Source organism: Larus michahellis, chromosome 9, assembly GCF_964199755.1.
Source record: "Larus michahellis chromosome 9, bLarMic1.1, whole genome shotgun sequence".
NCBI lineage: Eukaryota > Metazoa > Chordata > Aves > Charadriiformes > Laridae > Larus > Larus michahellis.
In genome coordinates, this window is record NC_133904.1 from 6,679,266 (window position 1) to 6,706,988 (window position 27,723).

Genomic DNA, 27,723 nt, shown 5'->3' on the forward strand with positions numbered 1-27,723 from the left:
CCAATAACTTGGAATGGATTAATTATGATTGACGCTAAACCTTAAAAGAGCAGCTAAAGTCATTTCTCTGTATACTATTAGGGAATAATATTATATATAAATCTCTCTTAATATTTATATATTTGCTTCTATTTCCTTACGTATTCAACAGTTCCTTACTACACTGTCTATCGGAAGCTGTCTTGGGTAAGCTACAGTATTGCCAGCAGCAGTCCAAGCTTCTGCAGACCACCAGCCTGCATCAGACTTTTCCCAAGGGGAGCGCTCTCAAGAGGCTCAGTTACTACGGTCATTCAGACTTTTGCAGCATTATAGCACAAAACAGGACTTCCTCTCCCTCAGACCACTCATCTGTAAAGCCCACAATGGACTTAAGGTGAACAGCTATTGCTAACACATCTTTGAAGTTATTTTGTCCCCCTGTGCCCTTGTAAAATACATCTCCACAGCATGTGCCAAATATCGAGATACCTGGACTGCAATGAACGCTGATTAGCCCACAGGTGGATTTACAGATCTGGGCATCTCTTTCACACAATCTGCCTGCTAACTACATCACATCATGATGATGGGGAGTAGGAACAAGAGAGAATGCATGTGGTCCACTTATCAGACTATAGAATAAGACTAACTTCCCTTGACAGATAAAATTAATAAGACGCTAAAAGAATTACTTTTAAGCTTCAATAGACGTATTAAATATTAAGTAAAGATAGGTGGGAAAGGGACCCATCATTATCAATCAATGTAGCTTAAGTTAAAGTAAAAAAAAATAGCGAAACAGCTCAATTCAGTTAAACTATTAAAACTCCCTATGATTGTATAACTAGAGTGACAGACGGAAACTGTAGCACAATTCAGTCTGTCACTTACAGAAAAACTTTGGTGGCAATTCTTTAATGGTACATTACTGTTGAGTTACAATGGAATTCTTCTGAAATTACATCGGGCACCCACATTAATACCCAATGTGTTCTCTAAGACCATTGTTACCAAAATGAATACAAGAATTAATAGTGCTTAAGCACTCTGAGTCTTCCTGCCATGCAGCTGGGCAGAACAGTGCCCTGTTCATAGACTGGAATACATCTCTGGGCCACTTCCACCCCAGCTGGGGTGTCCAGCATGGAACCACAGCACATGCGTTTGCTGTATTTTTAGCTTCAACCCAACTCCTCATTAAAGTGTGACTCGATCACAAACCATCACTGTGTTCAAAACAGAAAACAATGTGGGTCAACTAAGCTCCAATAAAGATTGGGTTATAAAAGTTTGTGTGTGTTTGTGTGTGGGATTTTATTTTTTTCTCTAGGCTTTTCACCTCCCTTCTTTGTAAGGTCAGGAATACCCTATGTGCCTCCCCTTACGATGAGACCCAGAAAACCCCCTTCGGGCTTCCTTGTGGCACCAGCAGGAAGCAGACAGATCAAAATCAATGTGATGGGCAGGGAAATAAGTGACTGGTAACCTCTGTAACCAGACCGGGATGGGGAGGGCGTGGGAAAGGCAACATCAACCATCCATTCCTACCTACATTCTGTGAAGGAAATGAAAAGAAATGCCTGATACTTCTGTGCCCAAATGTTCAAGCAATGTCTTCCCTCGTGTGGCATCATGACTCTCTACCCCACCATAGACAAGACCAGAAATCCTGGCAAATGTGGGAGCTACAGCAGTGGAGCACATGGCTTTTCTCCTCTATGCTTTGGAAAGGTTTTTGGAGTAAGAAACTCCTAGAGAAGATGCAGCGGTGGGACTGGCCAGGTTCTCCTGCTGCACCTTTCAGTCATTTTTGGAGCAAGACATTCATTCTGCCTTAATCCTCCTGGCTCTGCTTCATTGCAAATGGGCCTAGAGAACAAATCTTATGGGGAGTGACTGAAGGAGCTGGGACTGTTTAGTTTGAGGAAGAGGAGGCTGAGGGGAGACCTCGTCACTCTCTACAACTACTTGAAAGGACATTGTAGAGAGGTTGGTGCTGGTCTCTTCTCACAGGTAATTAGTGATAGAACAAGAGGGAATGGCTTCAAGCTGCAACAGGGTCGGTTTAGACTGGACATTAGGAAAAAATTCTTCACAGAAAGAGTGGTCAGACACTGGAACAGGCTGCCCAGGGAGGTGGTGGAGTCACCGTCCCTGAATGTGTTTAAGACTCGTTTAGATGTGGTGTTAAGGGATATGGTGTAAGGGAGAACTTTGTAGAGTGGGGCTGATGGTTGGACTTGATGATCCCAAGGGTCTTTTCCAACCTAAATGATTCTATGATTCTATGGCTAAGCAAAAAAAATTATCACTTACTTTTTAATCCTCTCTCCAAATGATGCTATTTCCTCTAGGATGCCTTGAACAGCTATGATGATCTCTTGGACCATGTGGATTCTGTCAATTAACCCCTTTTTCTCAGATTCCTAGCCAAAAAAAAAAAAAAAAGGAAAACCAAAACTTTTTATACATTCGGTATTTGTTAACACGTTCCCATGAAGGGAGTAAGATTCCCAGTACCGCTGATGCATCCATGAACTCAAGTATATCACTGAAGGAAGGACAGAACACACACCCTGGGTTTATCACATACAATTAACACAAAGACGTACAGTTCCCTACATTTTCTTTCTCTTCCTCAGCACATGGGCAGAGGTTTCTACATCTTTGAACACAAATCGACTGCAGGATCTCAAACCAAGCTTTCACTGAAGAACCCAGCTGTATGCCAGACCAGAAGAGACGCTGAGCACCCCTGAGTCCAGCTGACCTGCAGGGGAGCGCTGGGTGCTCAGCGCTTCTCGAGAACAAGAGTATTCTTGTGCAGAACTTGTGAATATCACTTTTCTGAGCTTTGCAGGCTCCCAACAGCCATGTTGTTTTCTGTATATAAATTAGCAGCAAGATAGTGAATGCAACATTTTTTTGAACTTTCTGTATACAGAGACCTATTCTTTTAGTGGGGGGAAAAAAAAAAAGAATCAAAGGAAAAAATGTCATTTTCCTTTTACAGCAGCCATCTCACAACTTCATTTCGTACTGCTTATTTTAGGCAACAACATTACAGGACATTACTACACATGTGCAGAAATAAAAAGGAAGCACAGAATGAATTAAAAATCAAAATGACTTAAATCAGCCTTGGAAATCAGTATACAATTATCAGCATTCAGCATTTCTTTGCCAGCAATCTAACACACATACAGGCATGCAAATTGGTGTGGTTGCAGATATTCTAGCAAGAAATCAGCAAAACATTCACTTATTACAAAATGCAGAGCCCTGGACACTGATTTTACATCACATTTAGACTCTCCAAAAATCAGCCCAATTTAGGAAAAAAAAAGACATTTTAAGTTGTGTTTTAACCAGTCAGTGCCCAGAGAGGAGAGATGCTGGTAAAAAGCAAGTTGCATCCGTGTTCTCTGTGGTCCTCACCAGCCGGGGCAGGGGAAAGGGTGGGTGGGAATAAGCAGGGGCCGGAGACAGTCGGATCAACACTGCCGCAATCCTGCTTCTGTGTTGTGAACCCACGTTATTTCTCCGTGCAGGAGAGAAGGTCAGAGGGTACTTAAAGTCCTGCTGGGCCAGGGAGGTGGAGGCTCGTTGCTACAGCCTTTTGGCACTGCTCTGCTGTGAGAGGGTCTGGGTGCATCGGAGAGGGCACCGCACTACGTCGTCGTGTGCTGGAAGAACATGTGAACCATCCTTGGATGCTGAGAGGCAGACATGACAGTACAGCCCTTGTAACCCTTTGAATTACTTACCGCCCGTTTCTCTTCACAGTAATTTTTGAGTTTAAAAAGCCAGCCAAAACCACCGCGGAGTTATCGAGCTGCAGACATCTGAATATTTGCCTTTAGGTTGCAAGTGAGTACACAATGAATAGAGGCAGCATTTTAAATAATCACACATTTGGGTGTGAAAATGAGTATTTTTACATTAATAAAACAACCAACAAAAATGAAACCCTTGGGGTGTGAAATAACCCCAGAACAAAATAAATAAATAAATAGTCAGTTTATGTGAAAATAGCACCAAAAAGTCATTTTCACACAACTCCAGTTATAACCTTGTTAGGCTCAAATGTAAATGACACATTAAGATTATATTTAACTATTCACTCACTAGAATGGTACAACGGTCCCTTAGCCACAGTTGGCTTTTTTGCACCAAACTTGGAAGTAGAAGTTGGGGAGCAGTTCACAGAAAACCAGCCAGTGGGAATTTCAATTCTGTCCAAATTCAGAGGAGGTGAAAAAACCACTTTATCTAAAGTGATATTCCAGGGCAAGCCTACTCTTGCTACCCAGAGCCGCCAGGAAGATCATCTTTCAGCTCTATCTGCATCATGCTGACTTCATTTACACGTCTTCGATTGAGCTTAGAACGGTGGGGATAATGCAGTTTAACCAATACAACGTAACTTCTGCTGCAGCCACCACGCAGACCAAGAAAATAAAACAGAAACTACCACTTCCCAGGAAATAATGACAATTGCATGCATATTCTTACCTAGCATGCATGCTAAAATCACCCTTAGACAAAGGCATTTTCAATTCATAACACAAAATATGCCCAATCAAGAAAAAGGCAGAGACAGACAGGGATTAGAAAGCCTTGTAAATGAAATCAGTTATTAGAGAGTAAAATAGGCTAGCAACTGTCCTTGCAGTGTGCACTGCAATATGTGTGTGCAGAATCATTTGAAAATCCTGGAAATTTGTCAACATCTTTTCTTTGTTATTATTGTTTTGTTCTGGAAACCTGCAGATTAATCACATCTACAGGATGATTAGGTCACTGGTTAAGCAAGAGAGAAGCAGACAAATGAAGTACGACAAACGGGATTTTCCAAATTATTTAGGTTTTGGAGTGCTGTTTATGCTTTCTGAAGTCAGCACCTCACAAAACACTGTTGGAGGCAGTAAGAGAGTTCATAGTCCATCAAAACGACAGTGACTGGTCCATATTTGTTAGCGAATGAGCAACTGTCATGCAGAAAGCTGTATTTGAATGTTACCATATTTATGGAAGATGTAAAAAACGATGCTAAATACATCTTCCACTAAACACACTTCCCATCCGTGCAAGGTCCCACTACCCGGACAATTTTTCTCCATCCTCCTCAGGTATCATTCCTTTCTGATTTCTTTTGGATTCAACGTATTATGCTGCTTGAAAACAGGATTTGGATACCCACGGTTCAAAATCACAGCTCAGAAGCTTTTGCTTGAATTAAAAATAAAATATCCTGCCTGTTTCTGGCATTTTTTTTTTCCCTAAAACCGGTCGTGAAACTTCCATTCCCTCAAGGCCTTTTTCTTCTTTATTTCTTAGCTGATTACAGCACTGTGGGTGGACCAAAACTAGTCTTCAGCCTCTGGGAAAGAATTAACTCCATCAAAATGAATTTACAACTGAGAATTAATTATATAATCAGTGTGCTACTTCAAATCTTCCTTGCATATCCTGATTTAAGAAACCTTCATTTCTACATTAATTGCCTGAACAAAAACACCAAAGGGGTCTTACACAAGATTAAGCATGTCAGGGGAAGAAGGAAAAAAAAAAAAAAAACACAACACCCAGCAAATTCCGAAATTACGTCTTTTGTGTCCACCTAATGTACATCAACTTAAACTTGTAAATGAAGACACCAAATCTCTGCCATACTGAATGAAAGGTACTTCTAGATTTTTCTATTTCTGAAATACGTAAGAGTTAATAAACAGGATGTGTAAGCGCACCCAAAGGGTTAATACGGGTCTGTGATCTTCCTTCCCTTCCCTACGACATTATGCTGCTCTGAGACATTCAGGGACAGCTGCAAAAGCAGCTGTCACAGGACCGCAAAATTGAGGTACTTCCAACAATGAAGACTTGGAAAGTGCGTGAACTATGGGGCAGCCAGGAGGGGACGTCTCCAGCATTAACGCGGCAATTCACGAGGGGCGAGCTGCAATTGTCAGAGCTGGGCTTGCAAGGGGAAACGATAAGACCTATGGAGGTAGAGACTGAAGGCAAAAATTACCCATCGTCTGCTCTGCAACAAAGACCAAATAATGCTAGCTCCTGCTTCTGCTCTAGCAAAGCATCCCTTGCTGAATTGAAAACCTGGATGGTGGAGATCTCCTAACTTCTTGTGATCCATTTGCTTCAATGATAAACAGCTTTCATCTTTACAAAAAGCTGTTCCCTATATTTTAAATCTGTCCTTCAGATATTCTTCATCTGGATACATCCAAACCAGTAAGCAACGCTCCAAACGCACAGACAATTTTTTGTTATTCTCTAAGTGTATTTCTGATGTATACTGCAAACATCACATACACACAACTAAAAACTTAGGCTTGAAGTCATGAGCAAGTTCTAAATACTTGCTCATTTGGATTTCATATAAAACACTCGCGCAAATAGAAATCTTGCATGCAACTTCCAAACAAGTGGTATTCATCAGCAGATTTTTGGCATGCCAAGGGAAACTCAATATATAAAGCTGAGGAACGCTTGGGGGCAAGGACAAGGAAAAGAGAAGGAAAAAATTAAATAGGGATTAATCAAAAAGGAGGAAGAAAACAGGATACAGGCAACTAAGTCAGGAATGAAAATCTTGAGTATCTTCAGGAATCCAAAGAGTTAGGCTGCCTAGCCCTGGGCCCGCCGAACTTTCGGGATTAGCTTTTTCACAGTAGCTATCTCATCATGCCACTGATGCTACAAGCACATTAGGGCAATGTTTTACCAAGATTTATCCCACGTACCAGATATGAATTCTCCAGTGTATTAGCAACAAACAAGATTGCTGGAAAGGGGAAAGAAAGGAAAAAAGCTCAGGCATGCATGCCTTTTGGCTCCACTATTATTCTGCTTGGGTTTGTTTTAAAAAAAAACATGCTGTAGTTATTTAGAGAAAAGGAGACTTAGCCAAAGTTGGATTTAACTTGCAACTTGCTTTGTGCTAGACTACAAAACCCTGACCTTACCGGTGTCCAGCACAACCTGTGCCAAACAACATCCTAAGGCCAAAACGCTCATAGATGAAGAACTTCTGAAACCAAAAAGATTTTATTGGGTATAAACAGCAGACCACTGGCCTCTATTGTCTGCAGGGAACCGTTCACTAACAGCTTCAGTCTAGCAGCAGAATGAAGCTCTTGTGGGAGGTGGTAGCCATGGAGTGACAGACAGTCTCTTGGTAGCTAAAATGAATTCCAGGCAGAGCTTTGAAAATAGTCACCACAGCAACCTTGAACTGGATCCTGCCTTCGGTGGGAGCCAAAGGCGGCTTGAAACAATCCCAGCAATCTGCCTTGCTGAGTCACTGTCTCGCCCTGCGCTGCGATGTCTGCTGAGGGTCGAGGAGGGCTTCTCGGCACTTCCAGGAGGACGGGTACCCAGAGAGGATGGCTGCCAAACTCTCAGCGATTGCCTCGTGCAGTCCCGAAACTGTGCATCACAGGATCTTTTTGTTTATTAACACCATGCTGCAAATGTGCCTGCCTGGCTGTGGAAATTTAGCGAATCTGAATGTACTTGAAATAATTACCAAATAGAGGAAATGCAACACATACAGGTCAATTTATGCTCTCAGTTAAAAAGGTGTGAAATCTGGAATAATTCCACCAGAGCCAATAGAATTACTTCAGACTGATATGAAGGAGAGCACCATCAGCTTTAAAAGGACACGTTTTAAAAGCAGGGCACAACATCCTGCTTCTAAGGCTGGAGGACCACTGGCTAAAAGGCAGAAGACGACCACTTCACGCCTTGTTCAGCGATGCTTACACTTTCTTTGCTTACATTAGACAAATTTCATCTGTACCCAGAGGACCAGCAAAAGTCTCCTAAACCCAACCCAGGAAAAAGATTATGTGGAGAGGCTTAGGTCATAATTCTGTTGCTCTCTCTCTGCACAGGCGTGAAATGTAGAGGGTTTAAGCAGCATTTTCTGTACTTGTTCACGTTTGCATAGGGATGTAAAGTAACCCAAAGTCTGGCGGTATGGCTCCAAGTCTTAAAGCAATACTAGTAGTCACAGCAAAATAAAACAGCATTCAGGTGAGGAACATGTGTGTAAGAAGCAACAAGAAAGAAGCATGAATGGAGATTAAAAGTCATCAGTCATCTTTGATTTAAAAAAGGGAAGGGGAAAGAAAAAAGCTTTGGTCAAAATAAGTGCTTTCTCCTGGAGATACACGAGACCTAAGAACAACCACATGGTGATTAGACCTAAACTACAGGATCATCATCTGTAATCTAGGTAATGATCTTCAGCAATTTGGGGTACAGGAGAAAGATAGACCTATTCATACATCTGGCCAATTCAAAATAAATTTTAACAACATTTTAAATAGTCGGAATGTTTAAGGGGCAAGAACTCCCCGAGGTGTAGGTGCTCAGTCCGGCGGCCTGCCTAGTGCTACTTCGTATTATTCGAGATTTAGAGAAGCTACACTGTTGGCTTACCCACCTCCAGGACGAGACGGCGAATTTCAGACCGCCATAGGGCTGCTAAGGTTTCTATGGGGAGAGAGCCATACCACAGTCCGCTGGATATCTAAAAGCCCTCTGCGAATCCCTCCTTTCACCTCCTCTTTCCCACCACTCCTAAACCTATGAATCATGAACCTAGGGCATGATGTTGGGACAAGGATTGTGCCAGTTTATGGGATGCCTACGGATAAGAGCAGTCCTAAACAATGCTGCAGCGTAAATAAGACAACAGACCATTTATCTTCAGCTTCTTGCACGCAGGAGGCTCCCAAACAAAGAGAAAAGCACAACCAGAGCAACTCCTGCACTCTGTCTTAACCAGACATTGATCAGGTTAGTAAGAAGCTTGGAGAAAACTTACAGAAGCTATAATTGTGTTTTAAGTGATACCTGGAAACACTCTAGTCAAGATGGTTGCAAGACCAGATGATTAGGTGTGCCATCCTCCAGCTTTGCACCACGCATAACTCAGGCAAGCAGCAGAATCTGTCCCTTAGGCTTCTCCATCACTAACGCATGCCTGGTCTGTGAGTAGACTCATTAGGAAGCAGCGAGAGAGAAGCCACAAAGAACTGAAAGACTGAAGCCACAAAGACTGAAGAAAGAGCAGCAATTTAAGGGAGTCCATGCCTACACAAACGCACACCTTGTGGCTTTTTCTAGGACATGATCTTGCCCATAATTTTGTGGAGGAGATAGGTGCCCCTTGTTAGCCTGAACATATCCTGTGTATCATGGGGTATTTTCAAGTCTTTACCATCATTTCTCTTCAGCAATCTTAATGGGAGATGTTGAAATATTATATTGCAATTGTTGTACTGAGGAGAAAAAGAAAAACTAATGAAATTATTTATACTTCCAGGGAAGAAAACAATGAGATGATATTGTCTTCAATGACCTTTCCTAAGTATGGGGATATAGCATCTTACACAATAGACTCTTGGTTCATGTTTCAATTACTGACCTTTACTGTGGAGAAAATTAATGCAATTTTCATCGTAATCCACCCGTACAAATAAGATCCATACGGAAGGTTTCCACATGCTGAATCTAACTCAAATGGAAAATGTCAGCTGTTTGCTACTGGATGAATTTGACTTTAATTTGTTCGGCTGAAGTCTTTTTGAACTCTGTTCATAAAACTTTGTATATTTTTGGTAGCTATTTTTGACAGAGAATTTCCTACATTAGAAACATTGGATGTTTCTTCTTTGGGGATTTTTTTCCCCACTTTTCTTTTTTCCAATACACGAGATACTAAACATTTCTTGGAAGCTGCCAAATAACTTGGCTTAAAGCCACAGTGTCATCTGATCCTTCCCTATTACATCCCACTAGCCAAGCAGGGCTAGATTGGCTCACCACTGGATAGACACCCCCCCCACCCCCAAAAAAAAAAAAAAAAGACCAAAAAAACCCCAAAACAAAACAGGAATTTTTGCTGATTTAGTTTGTGTCTCTGATTTTCTTTTGAATCAGTTACCAGACCTGGAAATAGTAGTAATTTCAGTTTTGTCTGTTTTAGAGTAGCTGCAAACTTTTATCCAGGCAACTTAAGATCATGAGAAGACTCCAAGACCCCTTCCAGTCGGATGCTACGATACATTCATTCAACAGGCTAACTGTCTGCTCTTGAAGCTCTACAGTCGTTGTCAAAAAAAGGAGAAAAAAAAGTAAAATAAATAGAAATGGTCAACGATCAGACAACTTACATTGAGCTGCATGTAACTTGTCTATACCTTTCTACTGGCAGGCGAAAGATGTTTCAGTGATGTAATTTTAAAACAATCTTTATTCGGACAGCTTGACAGACCCCAGAGCTGACACGACACAGCCTGAACTCTATGTCCAAGATGGCACAAATCCGAGAAGGCATTCATCCACCCAAGAGCTTGTGCCAAAGGGACAGAGCTCTCTTATCTCTTACAGTCCTCCATGCTGGTATTTGGGGAGGGAAGAGGGGGGAAAAAAGGGGGAGTTGGCAATTAAGCCCTGTCATTTGAGACAGATAGTTTAGGTGGAGGGAGTTAATCTGCTCTTGGGTTTTTGAACTAAGCGTCTGTGTATTTATAATTTGTAAACAGTTCATCTCTTAGAGGGTGCGTTACAATTCCCAGAAGCATGGTCTGTTATGTCTAACATGCAGCAGAACCCAGAAAGGCTATGTGTGTGAGTATTTTGATACAGCATGATGATAGGAAACAGAAACAGTGACCTCGTATACCACAACCCAACTAGCAAATTTCAACTTTAGGAGCTCTTGTGTTAGAGAGGGGAAAAAAAAAACCCCACACAGACTTCTTTTTAAAGTATAGTTATCTGTTTAAATGTTGACATTGCCATGAGATAATGTCATAAAATTACATTTTTCTTACACTCCCTAGAGAGCATTGGCCACCCTCAGACTTGGAAAAGTCCCTCAGAATAACCTAATGTACTTAAAGATGCAAGTCATCAGAGTGCAAGCCTGGTCCATCACTGATGCAAGGGGGACACAGCCAGGACAGGATGGAGACACTAAGGTAGTGCTGCGCAGAGATTGACATGGGACACACGTAGTGACTGTCGATTCTCTCTCCCGGTAATCCTGTGTCAGAATCCCATAGACTCATAACACTATTAAATCAATTAATACAAGTTATGAATTAATATTAATACAAATTATGAATTACGATGGGGTTTTGAGTAACCTGGTCCAGTGGGAGGTGTCCCTGCCCATGGCAGGGGGTTGGAACTAGATGATCTTTAAGGTCCCTTCCAACCCAAACCATTCTATGATTCTATGATTATTGCTGTAGTGTTGGGATATAAAGTGTTATCTTGATGAGAAAGCCTGCTGGAATTGTGAGTATTGTGAGTAGCTTTAGCCAGTTCTACCAGTTCTCCATTTCAAAGAGTCATGAAATGGAGACAGAGGCAACGCTGATTAAAAAATGGTAGGGCCAAGTTATCACCAGCTCAACATTGACTCTCAGGAGTATTCCCAAACCTGCATACTTGGTCAAAAGAAACCAAGGAAGAAAATGACAGTGAAGTTGTTTGGCTGGGGGAGGGGGAGGAAGGGAGGAGAGGGGACGTGGCAAAAATGCAAAGTGGTTAAATCCATATTTAAGTTACATAGCTGTATTTATAGAGAGAACCAAAGTCATCAGAGCTATATCTAGGGTAAACTCAACCTAGAATATTTCGTCTGTGCAGCAATGATTCTGTTGCACAGCACATGAAATAGAGGATTAAATACCTATTTAATAAATTTTTTACCTTTTTTTCCCCACCTCAGCACTTGCAAATGAAAAAGAGGAATATTAAAAATGAAGAATGTAAATGGATTTGTTCCAGTGAATAAGTTACACCTTTAGGCATCACACAAATAAGACGTAGGGTCAACATTTACAGGTGTTTAGCTTTGGGTACCCACAAAACAGAAATTACTGACTTTTAGAGATACACAGTATTCTTTTGAAAAGGGTGCAACTTTCATTTAGCACCTTCTGATGAGTTCCAGATATTGGTCCACGTAGTTGACCAATTTCACGATGCAAAGAGTGAATTATAAATGAAAACATTTAAACAATTATCGTGTGTTGCAAGAAATCTGTAATTCAACTAAATTGTCTAAAAGTTCAGCTTTATAACTTTGATGAACTTCTGGTTGCTCATTAAAATATAACCACCACAGAAGAGCAGGTTAAATTTAAATAATTATTCCCAGCAATTAGTCTGCTGAGCTTCAATTCTAGCAGCTGTGACTGAGAGAAGTTAAGGTGCACTTGCTAACTGTGGTATTGATTTACTTCTCAATGATCAACAATTTCACTGTAACAAGTCTTAAAACATAGAATATTCAAGAAGAGGCTTATTAACTTAGTATGCAATTTGAAAGTTTCACATTGCCATGTGAACATTTTTTTCCTAACAGCTAATGTTCCTTTGCATGCTGTTGCTCGTTAAATAATTCCTCACCTTTTAGCTTTAAAGTATTTATAGATTATCAGATCCTCCTGCACTTACTTATGTTTTTTCAAGCTGTATACATTAAGTTCTCTTAATCTTTCTTCATATGTCATGCCCTCTAATCCTTTTATCATTTGTCACTGTGGTTTGATAAACTTGAAAAAAATCCAATGAATTTTTCATAGTGAGAAGAGTAAGTAAGTACACTCCAATAAAATAAGAAACAGGCCTCGCCAATTCCAATTCTTTTTACATTTCATCCGATGAACTAAAACTATTTCTCTTTCAGGCTTTGAAAGAAATGTAGAGAAAATTCTAACCAGTCCTCCACAAATAACACCAATTCTGGCCTACAGAAATGGAAATGCCAAACCATTTGGGGAAAACCATTCGTACAGAATGTCATCCAGCACTTGAAATGGAAGCGATGGGGGATTTTACGTACTCAGGCATGTCTTTGCACCTCATCCACCCATATACACACACCCGGCAGTGCACACACGTGAACATGTGCCTGTTATGATTTCAAGCACAAACTGGGGACTGCTCAGATTCAATCCATGTTGAGAGGTCTCATGTAGGTAACGCCATTGTTGACTGATAGACAAACCAAGTTTTTCATACATTCAAATTTGCCAATCAGCAAACTGGTAACAATTGCTTTCCCAGTTAATACAAATAAATAATGAAGATCTCTTGAGGACAGAATGGGGGGTTTGTGCTCTCCCATGTTCCTTCTGAATGTAGCTAAAGCAATCATGAGATACGTTTACCTTATCATCTTCATCCTCATCTTCATCCAAGCCCATAAGTTCCTGCAAAAGCAGATGTCCATATTACAAAACATTACACTTATTTTTCAGTGACAGGCAGTGTTCAAAAAGCTTATGATACTCCCACAACATTTCACTACACGTTTTCTCCCACTTCTATTGCAAGTCATCAAAAAAACCCACCACTTTCACCTTTCAGAAACAACATTTTGTGTTCAAGGACTTTTATAATTTTTTTTTGTGATAACCTGAACAAAGCATGCAAGACCCTATACAAATTTTAATTCTAAATAAAGCATTAGTGGCTGTGTCCAGTAGTTTGAAGGCAACAGGCTTTCTTACTGTCTGTAAACAGCTTTGTTCGTAGTTTGATAAATGAACCAGGCGGTACGTTAAGGCTGAGGACTCTAAAGCCAGTTTGTTCCATCCTCACTGCCACAATGACTGCTCCCTCCCTTTAGGGCCACTACTGAAACATTAGACGTTAGGAAATACATTAGTATGAAAGTACTCTCATGAATAACAGTCAGATTTCTATGCAGCATTGTTTCCTCCCTGTAAGTTCTATGCTGACAGGTAGGGGAGAAAACAAAAGACTTGGCTAAGGCTTGAAATGAGGAGGCACTTGGCCTTCAATTCAGCTATTTCATAAGCTGAGCCTTTAACGCAGTCCTCCAAGTTTTTCTTGGTTATTTAATAGGTACATTTGAATCAGTGTACTACAAGTTTAAATACAGCAAACATGCAAAGAATGTGAAGAATCACAATAAAAGGTGTTTTGGATTTGGGGGTTTTTGTGGGGCTGGGTGTTTCTGTTTTGGTTTGGGTTGGTTTCTTCCCTGGGTTTTTTTGTTTGTTTGTTTGTTTTCCCCAGAAAAGCAGTTGCATCTAGAACACAGAAGGTACTGAGAGCTCAGACACCCAGATTTACTCTTTGGCTCTCTGGAATACCCTGAGCAGCTGAATTAATACCAATCATGGTCTACATTTCTATAGAAGCTCCCCATCTGTAAATCATAAACCATTTTACCAATATTCACGAATTTAGCCTCCTGGCAACTGGATCATGCGTACAAGGTTAATACTGTTATTCCCATTTTATAGCGCAGAAATCAGAGAGTATTAGAGGTCTACTTTTGCAAATACCGTTGCTCACATTCTTCTATGTACATGAAATGTGCGTGCTGGCACACAAAAACCAAAGGCAGTGCACATCTAGCCAAGGTCTGAAGAAGCGAAAAACAAATAAATGACTGTGTAAAAAGCGTCAGTATTTTGAAGAAAACATTTTCTCATCTGCAGGACAGATGTGGCTAAGGGTAGCACCTGATTGTCTATTTTTGACCTACAGATGGTTAGAATCATAGGCACACATAAAAAAGAAATCAGGTAATATTAAAGGCACTTTGACTACTTGTTCCATATGATCCCAATCCTGCAAAGCACTTAGGCAGATGTGTAACTTTGCTTATGCAAAATACACCCCTGAATTTCACGGGATTGCATTGCTCGCAGGATGTGTGACAGCAAAAGGGCCAACTTTCTGATGGACCTTTCTTCAGCATCACTACAATTAACTTGTATTTTCAGATACAGCCTTTTTGCAGTATCCACCTAAATGATGTATTGCTCAATTTTCCTGACTTATGTGAGACTCTCCTCACTTGAACATGCAACAAACTCACCATAGGATGAGTGATGGGTGCTGGAAGGTGTTCTCTCTGTATTTTTTCCTGGGTAAATCATTATTATTTTATCTCGTCTTTTGTACTAAAATCAAAAACACCCGTTTGCCTGTGGTTCTCCCACATGGGAAGTTCTTATTTTCTTGATGAAATAAAGTAGTCACTGAAGACACAGAATATCTTTCTACATTATTCTGGACTTGGCTAAAATTGGAGAAAAACATTTATTTTGCCTTTTTTTTTTCAACTCAAGTCTATTTCCTAGTCTGGATAATGCAACTTTCCCTACTTTCTAACAATCTTTCCATTTGAGAATGGATGAAAACTGAGCAAGGAGCAACTTTTCTTGCTAAAACTAATAAAGCAGCTATTGACCTTTTTAATTCTAGAACATTATTTCTTTATATAAAATCCATGTGATTCGTTTGAGTAAAGGTATTCTTCACGGGTACAAATGTCAACCATCTTTTTATCAAAAGTTAGAAAGGTGCTGTAATTTGGCCTGCATTTCATTACTGTACTTGTTACACATTTAAAAACAGAATATTATGGATATCCATTAACTTACTAATTTCTAAATGTAATTATCATTGTTATGCAAGTAAAGACAGCGGTCAACATCAAACAGTATCTCGTACCCCAAGAGTAGTGCTTTGCCACACATGCGGAAATTATTTTTGTTTTTAAATCTTTTTTTCTCCCAGATCAAGTTAAAAAAACGGAGGTTAAGTTTCAGCGGGGGAAAAGCATTTGTCATTTAACAGTGAGGCATCGGGAGGAGTAATAAGGGCTTCTTGAATTCTCAGAACGCAGGACAAGGTTTAAAAACAACTAACCTCTCTCTTGGCTTCTATTGACTTTCCTCTTCTGTGAATCATGAATTATCAGTGTTTGTAAAGTGTTTGTAGTTATTTAGTAAGTGAAATCCCCCTCCTACACACTCTCTTCATCTTCTCCTACTACTCTGAATGGTTTACGGCTTGAATTGAATCCTCAGAATTGAGAGGCTTAAGGTTTCTTTTCAGTAACTTTGAAACAAAAATGCTGTTAGCTACACAACTAGCTTAATACCATTAAAATGCATGACATTTTGCTCAAGGGCAAATTCAAGCTGGGGGCTGCCAGAAACGTTACTGCCACTTTACTTGCCTGGGCATCTTGGGTGTTGTTGACCTTCCCTGTTGTGACGAGGGAGAAGTTGTATGCAAAGAGCACCAGCAGAGCCAGCGGCACCATGTACAGTTCCACGCTCCAGACGGTGACCACGAATACCTGGGAGAAATAAAGCAGCAGAAGGGAACACAAAGAAGTGTTTAAAGCGAAAGCCATATAAGAAAGCCTTTCAGTCATTATCCCTATATACATTCATCCTTGAATCTCTGTTAACCTCATTCATATTATCATTTTGGCAATGAAAATCTGCTCGCAAAGCATGCTCTCCTATTCTGTTTGAATCCATTAGGCTGCCATTTGTTAGCTTCTCCTCCCCTGTTTCTGGCGAAGCACAAGGCCACAAACATAAGGTTAGTCTGAAGGCTTTATTCACTCCTTCTCGGGACCCCCTGAAGCCTGAAAGCCTTTTGTCCTTAGTGTATAACAGACCCACTTACAGAGGTAAACCTGCTCATCCGCTTCATCAAACCCTAATTACCAGGGGGTCTTTCACAGGCTAGAGGAGAGTTTCTTCCTCTTGTGCAACAGGAGCCATCCAGCTCCCTCGTCACTCCACAGGGGACTCAGCAAATGCATCTTCGCCATTAATCCACCCATGTTCTTGGCATAGCAGCACAGAGAAAGGACCATCACCTTCCAGGAGGCAAGGCTCTAGGATGCATGTGATGCACTATTTTGGAAAGGGATCCCAGTAAGCCTAGTCTCCATTCCCATACCCTTGCCGTTTTTCAGCACAGCATATTCTGATTTCACCGGTTGCTCGGAGCATCTCTGCCCAGAAACGGTATGAGTTTGTGCGTTTGGAGTGGTATCTGACAAAATCCGCTAATAGCAAAACCAGAAGCCAAATTCTGAAGGTCTGTTCTGCAAATCATATCAGCAGAACATTTAACTAACATGATGGGGATTTAAAAAGCACTTAGGATTTTAAAAAAAAAAAAAAAGATACCAAGCCAAACTGCAATCCTATCTTACAAGTACCAACGATACCTGAACAGACTTCAAACTTAGAGTGGTTGGCAATGCAAAGTTAATAAACTAAATCCAGAACTGCCATAAAATGCATGTTGTGATCCCATTTCCTTTTCTACTCATACATAGTGTTTCCAGAAGAACTGCCTAATGCTGGTAGTAACTTGAAGCTATTTTAAACACTCTCCTTTAAAGACAAGGCACAAACACATTTATCTGATTTTTCTTTCCCCAAAGGAACCTGGAATGATCAGAAACAAAAAAATACATTTTTAGAATAATAGAGGTAGGAGAAAATTAGTCAGATCCAGTTAATGTATCTCAAACTGCAACGAATGGAAAACTCTAGGGGTGATCAGAAAGCTAAATCTCTACCTCGCTTCATCTTTGGCCTGTCAGACACTACGCATAAAGGCAACGCCGGCACTTGCAGAATGGGATATTTATGGCAATGTATTTTGTGTTATGGACCTGAAAGTCTAACCACACTGTACCGAAGCAGCACTTCCCACTACATTCAGTGGGGTGAGAATTTATACCCCTACAAAACAGCAGCTGTTGTAACTTTTCAACAAAAAGACTTGTCTGACGTGGGACGAATGGACAGTTAATATCTACCAGGGGCTAAACATAAACCAAGAAACAATGACTGTATCCATAATCCTGCCCAAACAGCAGCTGCATTTTCTAGAGCGAACCTGATTTTATGTTAGCTGTTGCTATGCAAGGAATTAGACTGTCATCCTGTTCTTGGCATTTGTAGGCCAGTAAAACAATCTTTGAGATATATTCATTTATAAAATGGGCTGACATCCAGACAATATATCCCCATACTATTGATTTGCAGCACAGGAACACAGAAGAAGATTTGGGTTTGATTTTTTTTTTTATTTTTGATCCTCCTGTTCAACACACTAAAAAATTAGAAGTGATAATGATTCCAACAGCCACATTTCACATGTAAGCAAAGCAACAGAAACACAAGAATCCTGGCCAAGAAGGCGCAGTACTTGATCTGTCTTACAGGAGTCTTGCATGGCTTCAGTTAATAAAGACTTCAAAAACCGTGATATTCCAAGCTAAAGAGTTTTCCATAAATGAAAAGTTCTAACCTGAATGAGTTCCTCTGAAGCTATTCCAGCTCCCTTGGATGAATCTCTACTTGCTTTGTAAGACAAACTGAAGGTGATACCATCTTCTGTCCTACCTCAAATGTCACTCTAAAGAACAAGGACCTGTCATTGTACGTATCTACAGAGATATCTATCTCAGGTATATATAGACAGATAAAAATAGACACACGCATATATACATACATTTGATCCTTATGTAAACCCCTTCATGGAAATTCATATTGCCAGGTACTAATTCAAAACATTTGCTTCAGCCTGCTGGAGGAGGTTGCATTTACATCATCTCCCTGGGTATTAGCAAACTCAGTCTTCTCTTAACGCAGCAAAAACACTCCACTGGCAGGCAGCTAGGCAAAGTCCTACAGGAGTCAATGAAGCTCTTGAGGAACCTCTCTTCATTCATTCACTTGCAGGACTTGAACCAATTTTAGTGCATCTGCCACCATCCTATATGAACACCATTCTGCTCAGTCGCAAGTATAATACAAACTTGCAATCACAGGTCATTTAGGCAAGATACAAAATCAAGACCTTGGTGATTTTCGATCCAACAGTACATTTCATGTATTATTAAGTTTCAGATCTTAAATAAAACTCAAAACTGAACTACAAAATCTCACTGCAGTCTCAACTGATAGCTGAGGCATGCTGTCGCTTCCTTTCTAATGCTGACTGGTTCATCAGTTGCTGAGTTATAACTCAGACAGCGATGCTTTGATAGAGTTCCCACATCCCCTGAAGAAGAGTTGCTTTACTGCTGCCATGGCAGTGGAGAGAACTTTCATTACCGTGACACAACACAGACACAAGACAAATTGATTTTGCTATTCAGAAATTATTTAGCCTCGGAGGTATGGGAAATGATTGCTGTGAACATACAGTACATAATAAAAGTTCTGAGGGTGTTTACACAGCGAATAGAAATATTTCTGCATTCTAACAGCCTTTTGAGTACTTCTGCAGCATCAGCTTTCAAAGCAGTTCTCCAACAGGCCCATGTCCTATTTTATCAACTCTCATGAAGCTCCCTGACACTGACTACAGCATCAGCAGCCCTGTGATATAGACACACACCCCAAATTACAAGCGCCTCAATCACGCATGTTTTTATTTTCTCCCCAGTGATACCTTATGCCTGGGAGAAGCTCTGGCATTATCCTCCCTAAATTATTTTCTGAGCAGTACCTTTTGCCAAAACTCAAGAACGGTTCACCCACTGATGTATATGATGGCTATTGTAAGGAACAATTTCTTCTTGATTTCTTGTAATCCCTAGACTATCTTTTGCCTAAATACACAGGCTGGTAAGGGAAGTCATTAATAGGTTCAGATCACTTGCTCAATATTACAGAAGTCAGGGACAGAATCCAAGTCCCCATTTCAAATGATCCAGTTTTAACAAACCGTAAGTTTTTCAATGTTTCACATCATCGTTAGACCAAGTTCTGTCAGATATAATCCATTACATCACTGACACCTTTTCTGCTGGGCTTCATACTGTGCATGAGAGAATTTAAAAGGACGGTAGCCAACTTCTAAAAAAAAAAAAAAAAAGTCAAACAAGTGGAAGCTAGTTTTCTGCGTTACTTCTTTTAATGCAATTTGAGAGTATAAAAGCCTATTATAGAACTGAACGATTTAATTCACAGCATTGTAAAGCAATGATCAAAATAGAAACAGAAATGAGATAGACAGATCTAGAGGGGGGGAAAAAAAAGAGCTCTTGAAACTAATATTTAGACTAGAGTTCTACCTAGAAGAGAACAGCAATATCACAGCCTTGGAGAAAGGACCACTTGATTTCAGCTGATTAATGTGTTGCTATTTCAAAGGGCCTAATAACTACAAGTTAAAGCTCTGGAGGTTTGGAAGCCGTTTCATCTGAAAATCATTGAAGAGGGGTCCAACTGTTCCTGTCAAGAAGCATGGAGTTTGAACAACCATGAGAGTGGCCCTTTTGACAGCAGTACAAAAGATGAGAGAAGGCAGTCTCAACTGAAAGTAAAAACAAACCCTTAGAAACACGTTTCAAATCTGGTTTTTCTGCCCCTCTGGTTTCCATTTAGGATCTGACTATTAAGAACAGATTTTAGACGGGTGTCTACTAAAGTATGCCCATAAAACATTTGTCACCAGCAAACCCACAGTCATGGGACAGAACAGTTTTAAGAGGTTTAGAAACCTAGCATTAGATAGGATTTTCTGTGTAATGTTTCTACACAGTAATTATAACTTTTTTAACTCTACGAAACAAGCTCTTTTTGACCTGGTATATGTCTTTGTGGAGAAGTAAGAGATACTGTATTGTGGGACAGAATAACTCTTGGAAAACAACAGTGATGGGAGAAGGAGAGGGATACATTCCATCAGATGGAAAAAATAAAAGTGAAAGGAGATTAAATGCATGCAAGGAACCTATGGTAAAAGGTTATTTTCTCAGCCAGTGTAGGCTCCAATGCTAATGAAATGCCTCATCAGCGGAGCTGTGAAAAATATTATTTGAGACTCCAAGTTTCAAAACCACACACAATTTAACTGAACTCTAAACTACTAACAGCTTCGTCAAAAGTTTCCTTGCAATTTATAAACACGGTCTATGCAATTCCTGAAGCCAGGAGAAAAACCTGAGCTGATACTGCTCTGAATGTCCGAGTTATGTTTTTAATTAAACCAAAACATTGATTTTGATTTGAGACAAAGATGTGCTCCCCTTTATTTACAGGGGAAAGGAATTACATATTTTTAACTTATCTCTGGTTATGTAGCCTCAAGTTGCCGTGTACACACAAACGGTCTCTATAAAAAAGAAGAAATTTCTGCAGCTAAATATTCAGGGACAAACTCTTGAGCATTTTTTTTTTCTTAAGCTTTCAATCCCTCTGCCCCAAACAAAATACAGAATATTAGCCAATAACGTAAGATACTGGCTCCCCAAAAAGGGCATTCAAATCCCTTGGAGGCAATAAGCCTGTCGACAACAAATTATTTCTGACAGATACTTATTCCTGCCCTCAGAAAGGGAGAGTAAAAGAGTAACGAGGAGAATGAACACGCTGACATAGAGCAGGACATTCGTGTACATGCGTATATATATCTGTATATACAGAGGTATCTCTTCCAGCTACGGGCAATATGGATGCATGAACACGGTGGTGTTGGGCCAACACAATCAGAAATCAGGGTACATGGTGTGGGCTCAGCCTGGTGTTGAGTGCAGTAACGAGGCTCTTGAGCTGGCTTGTGCATTGGACTAGTGAGAAGATTTTAAAAAAGAAGCCTATAACAATTACGGAAATTAGTCTAATATAGCCCCACCTCAGGGCATGGCAGATAAAGGTTGAGGCAGTCACGTAGCCTGTATTTCCCACTGAAGTCCCTCTCCCAAAGATTTCTTTTTTAAGAACAGATCCTTTTCCAAAGATGCATTTCAGAATCGCTCTTACCAATACTCTCCTTCCTGCATCCTTACAATGCTTTCTCACTGCGCCATGCTCAGCTGAGAGCGCTCCTACACCACTCATAGCCACCAAGCTGGAGCTCAAGGAGGGGTCAGTTACGAGCAGAGTCGCTCCCTCATTGCGATGCAATAACGAAGAACATGGCAGGAAAAGAAATTATACTTAAATAAACCGGCACTGTCAGAAGAAACCTATTTACTTTAGATTCAATTTGCTTTTTGTGTCCCCAGCAAAAGAACACAGAGCATCTCGACGGCGGTATGAAACGTGCGCTGTATTGAATGGCGATGACCAAAATCAAAAATGACCTGCAGGAATAGAGATCTTTAAATATTTATGCCACATTACAAATTATCTCTGCATTGCTCCACACATACAACTTCCTAATTTTTTAAGGGTGTACCACAGGCAAAAAGCTTAGCTCTTCTACACAAGCTCCCTGTTGCAAGCACAAACACAATTGGAATCTAAAAACACAGACTGACACACATAAAAAATCCACCTATACAACACAAAGCTAAACCAAAACATCGAATATTCTGCCCCAAAATAACTCAATCTGTATTACATGCATGAGTGCACAGAAGTGAGAAGTAGCAATAAAGGATGTGTTTGTACAATTTGCTGTTATGTAGATCTACCTGATTTTTTATTTTCAGAAGATGCTTTGGGTTAACAGAAACAACGTGGCCACGTTTGCCCACCTCAGTTACCTGCGTGGGCTGAATGTCCTGCTGCCATACCCATGTGTCCCACATGCCTGCTTGTCCCATCTGCAGCTTGCTGAGAAAGTGGCCCAGGATGAGGTTGGGGCGGGGGAGGAAACCCAAGACACCCAACTTCGGCGTCACAATTTACATTACGTGTGAGGATGCAACAAGGGAAAGGTGCACTAGAATAAAGCCTTCGAAGGATAGGAACTATGGTCATCAGGGTCACAACTTTAACACCAGTTTGAACATTCGAAAAGAAAAGAAAAAACCCATCGCCCCCCACTCCAACAAAATAAGGCATAAAACAATCAACAAAAAAAAAAATCCCCAAAGAACTTACGAAAAATCTCATACTGTTTAAGTCAATATGTGTTAGGGCCGTTTTTATCACTGTCTGGTTTAGACTCTTCAGGGGGATCTCATTTTCTTTGCTGCTGCTAGGAAGTAGAAACTCATTTGTGTTTTAAATGAAAGCTGTGATTCATGTGCAATCACAGGACTCTAAGAAATGGCGCTTTAAGAAAAAGCATGTTAGTCTGCAAAAGTTGCAGTGAAATCAGAAGAGTTGACAATATTACAATCTGTTCTCCACCATCCTCTTGGGACACTGCCGTTGGTAATTTCATCAGGGAAGGTTTGGATGCTACGCTTAAGACTGCAAACACTTAGAAAATGTCCTCACTCTGATCCTGAATTACTTGTGTCATTACCACGTTCGATGGATTTATTCTTCATTCAAAACAATGCTTGGAATCAGTAAGAGAGAAACAGCAAGAAAATAAAATCAAAGCAACTAAGAAGTGAGGGTTTTCCTTTATTTTTATTGTTTTGGTTACATTAATGAGACTGGCCAGCCTAGGAAATTAAAAACAAGATCCTGAGAGATCTTTCTTCCGTGAGAGGTCAGGGAAGAGCTGCTCGGTTCACGTTTATTTTGCCGAACTTATCCCCTGTTAAATTTATAAGTTAAGATTTATACAGTGCTTTCCAGATATTTGAAGATTATCCATCAAATTGGTGCGGATGACAAATTTCAGCACCAAAAGGTGCGTGTCTGGGGGTGTCGTCTTTGTCCTTTACGACACATACATTTAGATCCCAAAGCCGATCAGCCCATCCCCAAGTCTAACGGGGTGCCCTTATCCAGTTTTCTTGTGGCTGCTACTTTCTCTTTATCCCTAACCCCAAAAGAGGTTAATCAAAACAAAACCGACTACAACAACACAGGGTTTGGGTTCCATATTTATGTAGGTACAACAGTTTTGGAGTCAAAGACTTCAAATCCTTTCAGGCTGCAGACACTGAATAAGGAGCTGTTTGCTAGCATGCTGACTGGTCTAATTTTTTCCTCATGTTTTTATCTAACATTATTTTACACTTCCTGTGCCAAGTAAAATACAGTTAAGACCCTCAAGCAATAAAGCTTAAGATTGAAAAAACAGGGAAAAGAAATATTCCAACAGTTTTCTATCTTTTGGGGTAATCCGCTGGGAGTGGGTCAGGGGAATAAATCTGCATGTTATTCCTAAAGAGGTAACTATCACAGACAACAGCAATGAGGGAAGATCCTAAAACAAAGAGCGGTGGCATGCCAAAAAAAAAAAAAACCCTCTGTTGTTTTATATCGTAGCTAAATTAAATGGTCATTTTTATCTCGAATGTTTTGGTTTGTTTATCAGCAGGGTCGTAGTTTTGGAATTACTTTCATACAGAAAGTTATGATCCATTTGCGGGGAAGACAAGCATTATGCAAGTTAAAAGCCTGATCTTATAGTAAATAATTCTTCCCAAAAGTGTCAGAAAAAAAATATCCGTGCTATTTAAAAGGAGGCAAAAACGTAGGTTAATTTTATTTATTCTGGACAAGGTGAATACCTTAAAAGGGTCACGAAAAAATTTATCATTAGCTGAGCTGATAAATGCCCACTTACTTTGGAGACATATTTGTTAACATTGTGAGAAACATCAGCAGTGAGGGTCAGGCGGTGACGTAATTGTACAGCGCCTGGAAAGAGACTTTGGTGGAAGCGTTCCTTGACTTTGGGCTCCCACCATAGGGTTACAATTGGTAGCAAATGGGAGGCATAAACGATATGTTTAAACTACTTTAATGACTTCCTCCTTGACGTACATGGCGTCTATTAGAGCCGAATAAGTAAAGGAAAAAGGGCTCTCTAATAAAGCAAATATGTTTAATTAGACTTAATTCAGTGTTCAGTGGCAGGAGGATCACACATGAGGTTACTTCCCTGGCAGTCTCCAGCTATGGCATAAAAAAAAAGAAAAAAATCAGGTTGCAGTAAACCCACATTAATGAGAAATGGATGCTGGTACACACTAATGCTGCAAAACAGTCCGGTACCCTCTTTTCCAAAACCTCCAGCCCTAAAGAAATGTTTCCATACCGAAACAGAGCAGAAGGAGCAAAAAAATTCAATTAAAAAAATTCAATTAAAAAAAAATTCCAGTAAACCCAGATCACAAATGCAGACATTTAAAAACACCCATAAAGCACATATAAAGCAATAAAATGACATCCTTTCAGGCAAAGAATTTCAGATTATTCTCATTCCTTATGCTGTACATGGGATTCCCCACCACAGCCCGGTGCTGGAGCCCAGAAGGTCTCTTCACCTACCCGAGACCCATTTCCCACAGCCAAGAGTAGAGCAAAAATCGTAACTGAACCCCAGCCCTTGCCATTCCCGACACACACCCCGAACACGAGAACAGCGAGTGCGATTACAACACACTTCAACAATTTCAGCAGGTTCATCATCTGCAGTGTGACAAAACTGCTGCATTACAGAACAAATGCATGAAGATGACTGGGAGACTCACTGTAATTATACCCTAAATACATTACTATTGTAAGCTAGCAACAACAGCGGCGACACAAAAAAATCCTAAGCATTGACAGCATGACTATGTCATAGAGATTTTCCACTAGCAGACCTATAGCATCTTGCTTTCCAAAATACAGAACAATCTTAAAAAAAAAAAAAAAAAAAAAAAAAGTTGCAAGACTCTTGCAATTTCAAGCAGCTGTTCAGGTAAAACCAAAGCCAGAAGATTGTTTATTTTAATAAAGCTATTATATGTGTAGCTCCAAATTGGGAATGGCAGGAGACTAAGGGATGCCTAAACCATCACCACCTGTTTGCCCTGAAAATCAATTAAAGTCACACTATCACAGCAATCCCTTCTTAGCTAATAAAAGTTATACAGCTTCAACGTGCGACTTTAGGTGTTTTGTGGGAATGTGCCTGAAATCTAAATCCTTAGTCTCACGTTACTTCGATACTAAACACAACTCTGAACTAACCACTGTAAAACTTGCCTTTTTGGGGTTAGAGAAGGTGTTAAGGGAAAAGAGATCCCAAACTGCTGTTTTGATGCAGTGGATTGAACTAATATTCGGTAAATTCTAACAATCCAGCCAAGAACATTATATAGAGTTTTAAGTAGGAGAAAACTGAAGTCCTTTATGACACATGCCTGTTCAACATATTCTGTGCTGCAGAACAGATCCAACTTTACAAGTTGAAAGCAAGGGCAGTAGAGACATCCCAAGTGTTTTAGTAATTAAACGAATATGCATAATGAACCATATGCCCAAAGGGCCTGTTCTTCATGTGGGCCAGATTTTTGTTTGAATTTTTAATTTTTATATACAGATGAAACATTTCATGTAATATAGCAACAGTGCAAAGGAACATGCTATGCAGGAAGGGAAGGAGGAACTACCCATGTGAGAACGATCAGAATACACTTGATGAATTCTGCTCCTCAATTTCCGATTCAGAGCCAAGAGGGCTTTTTTTTTAAAAAAAAAAAAAAAAAAAGATAAAAAAATATCCTTTTCTCCTTTGAACAGCTGCATTAGTCATCTGCTCAGAGTCTAGAAAAGAGGCATTAAATGTATGTATATTTATATAGGTCATATTTATACATTTATATGTGTGAAATGGATTATATACACCAACACATTTAGATGCTGCAAGACTAGCAAAAACACAGACACTATCTCAAATTAAAAAGCTTCTGATCCACCAGAAAAAATAACTACAGGCCGGCTCTCTGTTCGGCAGGACCTGGCATGTTGAGTGAGCTGCAGGGAAACGGGACAGTCACACGTGTCTGCAAAACAGGAACGGACATTTTTAAAAAGATGGGTCAAATTCCACTCTCGTTACAATAATATTACCCTGCTGTCAACGTTAGGATACCACGGCCCCGTCGCAGAAATATTACATCTTCCAAATTCTCTGGGGGTTGAGTCGTGCTGCTCCTTTCTCACTAACATTCACCCTTTTTCATCCCTTGCTCTTAAAGTGCTTTCCCAAGCAGAAGCAGCGCCCTTTACAAACGTAAGCCATTACAGTAGGTTAGTCTTCCAAACCAGCAACAAAACTATTTGGTGCTTCAAAGTGATTTTCAAATAGCTAAGGCTGCACAGTAACAGTCTGGTTCTTTTAAGTGGTTCTGATCCATTGGATGTAAAACCAGTGATGGGAGCCGGCACTTGACAGCACGGGCAGGCTGGTTAAGCAGCAGAAAAACTTCCCTGCATGAGCTTTAGCAGATTTCTGAGCTGGTGTTTTTTTGTTTTTTTTTTAATACGTGATTTAGGCTCTATGAACCAGGAGAAATCAAATCATTATCAGACTTAGCGAGGGAATGGAAAATTTTGGGGTAAATAGCAACGAGAACCTGGCAGCAGCTCAGAGTGAGCACTGCGCCTGGGTACATGAGCACTGGTAGATACAACTGCAGTGGCTCTCGCATGCCCTGACTCCGTACTGCAGAGATGCGGTGGGAAAGCACCAGCCGTGCTCCAAGGGAGGCAGACAATAACCTGATCCACTTCAGAACCCAAAGGGTGCCTTTTCATCCAACTCAGCCAGTTAAACTTTTCGTGGGACTTTGGGATTTCCCATCACCAAATGTAAATGCAATGGCATGTAAGAGCAATCTGCTCCCTGATCCTTAAAGTATTTAAAAGCTGAAATAATGAAGTTGTAAATAATGGCATTCGTTGGTCTCAGTCCTAATTCAGGGTTCATGCTTTTGACACTGCCTGCTTTACGTGATCTAGTGGTCTCCGTGGAAAGACAGATAAACTTCAACGGCTGTCAGAAGACAAAAATTGACAAGGAGCATCACCTTTCCTGACTGTTTAAATCCTTTAAGGAAGTGTTGGAGCAATTAGAGAGGGAGTCTAATCTTTGCAGAGTGCATTAACACTCTCCGACCTCCCAGACAATAGATCAGACCTCAGACACATAATGCTTCCCTAAGGCTTTTTAACCAGAGCATTTGATCTCATAGTCACTCCCTGCGTGTTACTGTAGGTATCCGTGTGTAAGACAGCATTCACTGGG

The 27,723-nt window shown here is 40.4% G+C and overlaps 1 protein-coding gene across 2 annotated transcripts in view; it reads right to left on the reverse strand.

Moving 5' to 3' along the window:
* Positions 1-27,723, reverse strand: part of MCTP2 (multiple C2 and transmembrane domain containing 2) — a 125,337-nt gene that overhangs the window by 8,013 nt on the left and 89,601 nt on the right. For both annotated transcript variants that reach the window (XM_074600265.1, XM_074600266.1), the window contains 3 exons: positions 16,040-16,162; positions 13,206-13,247; positions 2,299-2,408 (listed from right to left, as the gene is read on the reverse strand). In XM_074600265.1, coding sequence (XP_074456366.1) covers positions 2,299-2,408; positions 13,206-13,247; positions 16,040-16,162 — 275 coding nt within the window. The remainder of the gene's footprint in view (positions 1-2,298; positions 2,409-13,205; positions 13,248-16,039; positions 16,163-27,723) is intronic.